Here is a 9,369-nt window from a genome sequence, read left to right as displayed (position 1 = left end):
TGGTGAAATGCATAGAAAAAAAACTTAGAAGAAGGGTGAACTCCTATCCCCAGGATTCTTACCCGCAGCAGAGAGCGGCGGGAGCTGGGCAGAAGTGAAGTTGGAGCACAGAGGCTGTCGGGAAGGTGAGTGAGTGTTATTTAAGTAGGTGTGTTCTAGGCCCCAGGTCCTACACAGTAGGGCTCCCTCCCACCCTCCTCCACTAACCTAAATTAAAAGTCCACAGACTTGCAACAAAACATGGGGGTCGAGGGAAGTTTCTGTTGAGAAAAGAGCAAATCTTTGGATCAGGAGTCTTCGACAAAGAAGTTGAGAGAAGTGATTACACCACAGTCGAAGAGGGTGAAGACATGACTGCTGAGCTGATTCAGTGTACTGCGTGCATGATGTGGGAGGTCAGGGACTCTGGTGTAGCTGGCTCGTATAACTGTGGAAAGTGTGTACACGTTCAGCTTCTGACAGAGCATATTGCAGCACTGAAGAAAGAACTCGATGACCTCAGGCTCATCCGAGAGAACGAGATCTTTCTGGACAGGACCTTCAGCGAGGTTATTACACCGACCATACCAGAAGAGAGTAGAAGGGAGAAGACGATGAGGAAGGCAGAGATGAGACAAGTGCAAGAGACCCCAGGGGAAGTACCTGTCAGGAACAGGTTGAATCTCTTGGAAACCATAGAGACAGACGTCACTGCCAGTCCGAGAGGCGGTCAGGTCTGCCAATCAGAAATTGGCGTGGAGGCAGAGCCGAGGAGTCAGACGTCACACAGAGCAGTGGTAATAGGGGACTCCATAGTGAGAGGGACTGAAAGGGGTTTCTGCGGCAACAGGCGGGATTTAAGGATGGTACGTTGCCTTTCTGGTGCCAGGATTAAGGACATCGCAGACAGAGTGCAGGAAATCCTCAAGGGCGAAGGTGAAGAGCTAGGCGTGGTGGTGCATGTCGGCACAAATGACATCAGGAGGAAGAGAAGGAACATACTACAGCGGGATTTCGGAGAACTCGGAAGAAGGCTGAAAAGCAGGACATCCAGGGTGGTTATCTCCGGTTTGCTTCCAGTTCCTCAGGCTGGAGAGGACAGGAACAGGGTGATAATGGACTTGAATGTGTGGCTGGGGAACTGGTGCAGGGAGCAAGGATTTAAATTCTTGGATCACTGGGGTATTTTTAGCGGTAAGGATAAATTATGCAAGAGGGACCTTAATAGGTGGGGGACCAGCATTCTGGCAGGTAGATTTGCCACTGCAACACAGCTGCGTTTAAACTAAATAGCAAGGGGGAGGGGACAAACTGGAAGTTTAAGAAGGAAGTTAAAGGGAAAGTTAAAACAAGAGAGGTCAAGAAAGACAACGGAATCAATGGAGCAGAAAATTCAAAAAAGGATCATGCCGTAAGGTCAAGTGAAATAGGGATTGATAGGAAGGGTGAGGGGAGTAACAAATTAAAAATATGATATGACTGATTGAGGCTCATTTGGAAATTGGTGGTTACAATGTTGTGGGGATAACTGAGACGTGGCTTCAAGTGGACAGGGCCTGGGAAATGAATATTTAAGGCTATACATGCTATCGTAAGGACAGACTGACGGGCAGAGGGAGTGGGGTGGCCCTGTTGGTAAGGAATGATATTCAGTCCCTTGCGCGGGGGGACCTAGAATCAGGGGATGTAGAGTCAGTATGGATAGAGCTGAGAAATTCTAAGGGTAGAAAGATCCTAATGGGAGTTATCTACAGGCCCCCAAACAGTAGCCTGGATATAGTGTGTAAGTTGAATAAGGAGCTGAAATTGGCCTGTCGCAAAGATTGTTATGGGGGATTTCAGTATGCAGGTAGTCTGGGAGAATCAGGTTGGTACTGCACCCCAAGAAAGGGAGTTTGTGGAGTCCCTCCGAGATGGATTTTGAGAACAGCTTGTGCTGGAGCCTACCAGGGAGAATGCAATTCTGGATCTGGTGTTGTGCAACAAACCGGATTTGATCAGGGACCTCAAAGTAAAGGAGCCATTAGGAGGTAGTGACCACAATACAATAAGCTTTAATCTGTAGTTTGAAAGGGAGAGGGTAGAATTGGAAGTGACAATATTTCAGTTGAATAAGGAGAACGATGGAGCTATGAGGGAGGAGCTGACCAAAGTTCAATGGTGCAATACCCTAGTAGGGATGACAGTGGAACAACAATGGCAGGTATTTCTGGGTATAATACAGAAGATGCAGGATCAGGTCATTCCAAAAATGAAGAAAGATTCCAAGGGGAGGCAGGAGTGGCTGTGGCTGATGAGGGAAGTTAAGGACCATATAAAGACAAAAGGGAAAAAGTATAACCTAGCAAAGATGAGTGGGAAATCGGAAGACTGGGAAGCTTTTAAAGAACAACAGAGGATAACTAAAAAGGAAATACGCAATAAAAAAGGTATGAAGATAAAACTGGCCAAAAATGTAAAGGCTTCTTTAGGAAGAAGAAAAAAAACGGTTAAGACTGAAATTGGGCCCTTGAAGACAGAAACGGGGGAATATATTATGGGGAACAAAGAAATAGCAGAAGAGTTGAATTGGTACTTCAGATCTGTCTTCACAGGGGAAGACACGAGCAATCTCCCAGATGTAGTAGTGGCTGAAGGACCTGAATTGAACGGAATTTATATTAGGCAGGAAATGGTGTTGGAGAGACTGTTAGGTCTGAAGGCTGATAAGTCCCTGGGACCTGATGGTCTACATCCCAGGGTACTGAAGGAAGTGGCTCTAGAAATCGTGGATGCATTGGTGATTATTTTCCAGAGTTCGATAGATTCAGGATCAGTTCCTGAGGATTGGAGGTTGGCTAATGTTGTCCCACTTTTTAAGAAAGGAGGGAGAGAGAAAATAGAGAATTACAGACCAGTTAGTCTGACCTCAGTGGTGGGAAAAATGCTGGAGTCAATTATAAAGGATGAAATTGCAACACATCTGGATAGCGGTAACAGGATAGGTCAGAGTCAGCATGGATTTATGAAGGGGAAATCATGCTTGACTAATCTTCTGGAATTTTTTGAGATGTAACTCTGAAGATGGACAAGGGAGATCCAGTGAATGTAGTATACCTGGACTTGCAGAAAGCCTTTGATAAAGTCCCACATAGGAGGTTAGTGAGCAAAATTAGAGCACATGGTATTAGGGGCAAAATACTGACATGGATTGAAAATTGGTTGGCTGACAGGAAACAAAGAGTAGTGATAAACGGCTCCCTTTTGGAATGGCAGGCGGTGACCAGTGGTGTGCCGCAGGGATCAGTGCTGGGACCGCAGCTTTTTACAATGTGCATTAATGATATAGATGAAGGTATTAAAAGTAATATTAGCAAATTTGCTGCTGACACAAAACTGGGTGGCAGGGTGAAATGTGAGGAGGATGTTAGGAGAACACAGGGTGACCTGGACAGGCTAGGTGAGTGGACGGATGCATGGCAGATGCAGTTTAATGTGGATAACTGTGTGGTTATTCACTTTGGTGGCAAGAACAGGAAGGCAGATTACTACCTAAATGGAGTCAAGTTAGGTAACGGGGCAGTACAATGAGATCTAGGTGTTCTTGTACACCAGTCAATCAAGGTAAGCATGCAGGTACAGCAGGCAGTGAAGAAAACTAATGGCATGCTGGCCTTCATAACAAGAGGAATTGAGTATAAAAGCAAAGAGGTCCTTCTGCAGCTGTACAGGGCCCTGGTAAGACTGCACCTGGAATATTTTGCGCAGTTTTGGTCTCCAAATTTGGGGAAAGACATTGTGGCTATTGAGGGAGTGCAGCGTAGGCTCACGAGGTCAATTCCTGGAATGGTGGGACTATCTTACGCTGAAAGATTGGAGCGACTGGGCTTGTATACCCTTGTGTATAGAAGGCTGAGAGGGGATCTGATTGAGACGTATAAGATTATTAAAGGATTGGACACTCTGGAGGCAGGAAGCATGTTTCCGCTGATGGGTGAGTCCCAAACTAGAGGACACAGTTTAAAAATAAGGGGTAGGCCACTTAGGACAGAGTTGATGAGAAACTTCTTCACCCAGAGAGTGGTGGGTGTGTGGAATGCTCTGTCCCAGGAGGCCGTGGACGCCAAGTCTCTGGATACTTTCAAGAAAGAGTTGAGTAGAGCTCTTAAGGATAGTGGAATCAAGGATTATGGGGATAAGGCAGGAATAGGATACTGATTGAGGATGATCAGCCATGATCATAATGAATGGTGCTGCTGGCTCAAAGGGCAGAATGGCCTACTCCTGCACCTATTGTCTATTGTCTATTGTCTATTACTCACAGGGAAGGCCTGAAATGTCAGCTCGATGACCAAGTGGCACTTCCCAAAATGAGATGACACAGTGCTGTCACCGGTCTCCAGCTGATGGCTGACAGCTCTATCACTTCCATCAAATATTCCTCAAGCAGAGAAAAAGGAAGACAGAAATCAACAATATAAACAGATTAAAATTTTACATTTTCTAACTTCTAATAATAATTCACTCCTTGAAGGAGTGAGACACTGAAATTTTCTTTTATTTTGTAGGCAGAGATGTTGATTTGCAATTATTAACAATTATAACAATGTTAACAGTGCAGTTATGTTATTAATTAGTAGTTTTCACACGACTGTTGTTGGGTTTAATCACCAAATAAAATATCATGAAACTCAGTGGGAGATGTTAATTTTGTAAAGTTAATGACTGAGAGGCACAGATCAGCCAGAAAGCCGTGGAGATAATAAGTTCATGATTTGCTGTTAACATGCTGTTACGTTTTTCAGCAAATTCTGGGCCAATGTTTTTGTCTTTAGGGATACTTCATTGAAATACTCTGTGTGGGTTGGTGGGTTATTGATTTTAGGATCAAAGTTTCTTATGTTTAGACGTTTAAGTCCAATTGAATAATTATCTGGTATAATTCCATAGGTTCGGAAATCAAAAGTCTTCTAACAGTTTTTTTTCAGTATTATACAATGGTGTAAAAAAGAAATAGTTCACATAATGACTGGCTCATGCTTCCCTGAGCATGTAAGTTTTAATTATCCTTAAATTTACATGGGATTGGTTCGGCAAAACAAGTTAGGTTGTATAAAATGACGATAATAATTTATTTCTAACTGGCATGAAGGCATGTGACAGCCTGACACATAAATTGTACTTTCCGTTGAACTGCTAGGTGCAAAGGATATTAAAATAACACGGCATTTTACAACCAAGTGTAAGCTATGCTGATGCCACTCACTAAAGTTGATTTAGAATCATGTGACACAGCTGTTAGATCTATTTTCTTCTTTTTTTTGAAGTGAGCCAGATCAGTTTGGCAGAATCTTCATTCATCAATTCTGAATGTTGTTGTATTAGAAATTGAATCCTCTTTTCAGTAAAGTAAGGCAAAGCAGGGTTGGTGGTAAATTTGACTTGAATTACCCCATGTAAAGTTAGGCTTTGTTCCAATTTCTAAGCCATTGGAGAGCAATACATTAGAGAAAGAGTGAGACTCTCTGTGTGGAAGGTTACAGAGGTTGAAATCTCTGGGTACATTTGGAAACATTTTACACTAACAAATGGAAAAACCAGGTTTAGTTTTTGAAGATTGCTGGCAGATCTTGTGCTGGAATGAGTACATTTGTTGTCGCTAAATTTTTTTGTTGCTACAGCTGTTTTGTAACAGTCAGGCAACAGCACAGATTATCATTCTGAATTGTTTTTCATACAGACATGAATTTTAATAAAGCAAACGAAGCACAGGAAATCAAAGGAAGTCTAATCTACGCAAAGAACCTATGTTCAATTTGTAAGGTCTTAATACACAAATTTTATATCATGCTGGCGTTTATGTCATATCTTTGTTAATGACACGTGAACTTGTATGTCAAGTCATATTTTATGACATATTTACTCTCAACCTCAGGATATTGCTGCAGGATAAACATCTCTTACAGTTTCAGGGCCAATCATTTTAGCTGCTTCACCAATTACTTTCTCTTCACCATATCATCAGAAGTGCTAATGGCTAGGTAGTATTCAGTTCCATTCATAAATTCTCAGACACTGAAATAATCAGTGCATACATGCAGCAAAAGTTTGAGAACATTGAAGTTTGGGCTGCTAAATGACAGGTAATACGCCTGTCATACAAGTGACAGGCAATGATCATCTCCGGCAGGAGAGAATATAACCAACTCCTTTTGACATTCAACAGCACTCTTGTTGTTGAAACTCCTACCATCAATATCCTGAATGTTATCATTGACCCTAAGCATATCTGGGTCACCGTGTATGTAGTGTGTCTACAAGAACAGGTCAAGTTCCTCATCTAGCTGAACAGTATCATAGGTAGATACTGTTATTTAGAGTCATAGAGTCATAGAGATGTACAGCATGGAAACAGGCCCTTCAGTCCAACCCGTCCATGCCAACCAGATATCCCAACCCAATCTAGTCCCACCTGCCAGCACCCGGCCCATATCCCTCCAAACCCTTCCTATTCATATACCCATCCAAATGCCTCTTAAATGTTGCAGTTGTACCAACCTCCACCACTTCCTCTGGTAGCCCATTCCATACACGTACCACCCTCTGTGTGAAAAGGTTGCCCCTTAGGTCTCTTTTATATCTTTCCCCTCTGGTAGCAATGAAAGGAAAGGTAAATATCTTACTTAAAAATATGAAAAAAATGCTCATTCTGAAGTATAGAAATGTGTTATTGCTGAAAACAACATTTTTTCGAAGCTTTTCAACTTGTACTCATCAGGACAATTTGCAAGAACACAAATTTGAGGGGAAAACCAAATTTCTCTTGCATCAGGGGTAACCGCTGATTCAGTGGTAAGTGGACTCCAATTGGTAGAGGCAGGTCCATGGAGAATGCACTAATTAATAATGTTTGACAGTTAAGTGCCAGGTTTTGTTTAAATTTTAAATTAGACAGATTGACTCCGATTGGTCAGGGTATTGCCCTGAGTCACGAACCAGCATGCAGATGCCACCTATTTTGATGAGTTGAAATAACCACAGAGCATATATGTCCTTTCTATCCGCAAAGAAATATTTTTGGTTATGAACCTCTTTTGGCATATGATCAGCTCAATAGCAAAATTCCTCTGTTCACAATATTGAGCAAAGTGCATAATGGATTCAAATCAGATTTCATTTTAGCAATATGAATGGAATAAATAGATTTTCCAATAAAGACTCAGAGAGAGGAAGGAAGAGCCTAGATAATGTCGTGATCAATTGTATTACCCGTACTCATTCAGTATGGAACAACAATTGTCTTGAAACAATATACACCCCATTCTGTTCTTATTCATAGCAGCAGGAAATACTGCAGGATTATGATTCTTTCTAGATTACATGTTTAATGAATGCTGAGCTGAGGTTACTTAAAAAGCTATTCAGATCTGTTTTCCAAAAATTTTACTTTATTGCAACTATGCTTTTTGGCAACTTAATTTCTTCCTATGTTAACTTTATTACCATTCCACTACATTACACCACACAATCGGATTTAAAGCTAATTTCATGCATTGTTGAATCTTCTAAACGTGGTAGACGGGAAATATAGGCATACTTAAAATGAATTCAGATGGACTTTTTTTTGTCAGTCCCCTGAACTGGGGGGATTCTAAATCCCCTGTTTATTTACTCTTTTTGTTAAATCCCCCACACTACGACCAAACAGCAGTATGCATATTTCTCCCCAGCACCCGTATCATGTGTGTGTAAGTGTAGGACGCAGTGAAGACACAATGAGTATAGAAACATTTATACATATTCCATCACCAGGAAAAAAAAACACCCAAATGACCAATGACAGACAGTGCCCTTCTCTTTAAGGGCAATACCTACATGAACAAAAAAGTGAAGGGGAGGGTAGCGATTAAATCAAAATAGAATTGAAGAAGGAAATAAAAGACTACACCCTGCGGTGCCCACCTTTCCCTGAAAACCCCAAGGGGTTGGTAGACATATGGACTAATTTTGTAACATGATTATTTGCTCCAATTTTAAGCTTTTGTAATCACTTAACATTTAATGTGCTAAAATTATATGACAATGTAATTTATAGCCTTTAAAATTTAGAATTTCTTTCCTACTTTCCTCATGGAAGCATAAGATATGTCATTATCTTCCCTCTCTCTGATTCTTTTGAGTTTAGACAGCTTCTGTTACCTACTTCTGTGCTAATAGAACTGATCCTGATTGATATATCAAAAAGAATCTGAGCAATAAGCAGAACATGGGGTTCAATCTTAACTTTTTACTTATGAATCAAGCATTCAATTATTTCAACGTCATGGCTACCCAAATTTAGTTTTCAAAATATTAGTTGAGCTATTCTATCAAATTGCTATTTTCTATATGCCTGAGAATTCCACTTGTATACTGCTACCTTTACTAGCGAAAATACAAATTGACACCAAAACAAATAGAGAATGAGGATTAGATTAGATTACTTACAGTGTAGAAACAGGCCCTTTGGCCCAACAAGTCCACACCAACCCTCCGAAGACCAACCCACCCAGACCCATTACCCTACACCTAATACTACATGCAATTTAGCATGGCCACTTCACCTGACCTGCACATTTTTGGACTGTGGGGGGAAACCAGAGCACCTGGAGTAAACCCACACAGACAAGGGGAGAATGTGCAAACTCCACACAGAGAGTCGCCTGAGGCAGGAATTGAGCCCGGGTCTCTTATGCTGTGAGGCAGCAGTGCTGACCACTGTGCCACCCATTTTTTCAAGAAATTAGTTATTCAGTTCTGAGCACGATGATCCCTCACCTTCATGATGACAAAATAATCATAACAAATTAATTCTATAAGGAGGAGATAATTATCATTTGGGGCTGAAACCAAGCATCAAAATAGATATTTAAAATATCTTACAAATATGTGGTTAACGGACAACGTCCTTTGCTTAGATTTAAAATTTTTGTTCTAATGTGCCACACTGCAAATTGACAAAACACTAATAGTCCACTCCTCAAAGAACCTCACTTCCTGCCTCTCTGTAATTGTCACAATAATACAATACAACAACATTGTAATTGAAGAACTGAATTAAATTTATTTCTGCCATTGTGTTAGAGGTTTAGGTACCTGTTTAGATCTCTTAAAAGTCAGCAGAATGCTTAAAAGCAGCAGCAGGGCAGAAGCAGCATAAAATGTTCACTTCAGTGTTAGTAAGGTGGTGGAGGGAGAGGGGCACAAGAAATAGTGTAGGTTTGGAAGAGAATAAAAAAACTAGTCACACTGGGGAGTTATATAGTCTTGAGAGAAGGTGGATCAGTGGAACATCTGTGATTAGAGTTAGAAATCTGTTTGGGCAAGGTGGGCAACACCTCATAGTTATCTGTATTAAACTACATTTACCAT

The 9,369-nt window shown here is 41.3% G+C and overlaps 1 protein-coding gene across 1 annotated transcript in view; it reads left to right on the top strand.

Moving 5' to 3' along the window:
* The first annotated feature begins 350 nt into the window (after positions 1-350).
* The window catches only part of LOC148151964 (uncharacterized), a 107,182-nt gene continuing 98,163 nt past the window's right edge, over positions 351-9,369 (top strand). Inside the window, exon 1 of the mRNA XM_087994001.1 lies at positions 351-1,173. Coding sequence (XP_087850127.1) covers positions 351-1,173 — 823 coding nt within the window. The remainder of the gene's footprint in view (positions 1,174-9,369) is intronic.

The sequence above is a fragment of the Chiloscyllium plagiosum genome, unplaced genomic scaffold (genome assembly GCF_037043375.1).
Source record: "Chiloscyllium plagiosum isolate Xiang-an unplaced genomic scaffold, Cpla_swu_hap1 HiC_scaffold_2, whole genome shotgun sequence".
NCBI classification, from domain to species: Eukaryota; Metazoa; Chordata; class Chondrichthyes; order Orectolobiformes; family Hemiscylliidae; genus Chiloscyllium; species Chiloscyllium plagiosum.
Note: the sequence above shows the minus strand (reverse complement) of the source record. Positions and strands in the feature narration are given on the sequence as shown.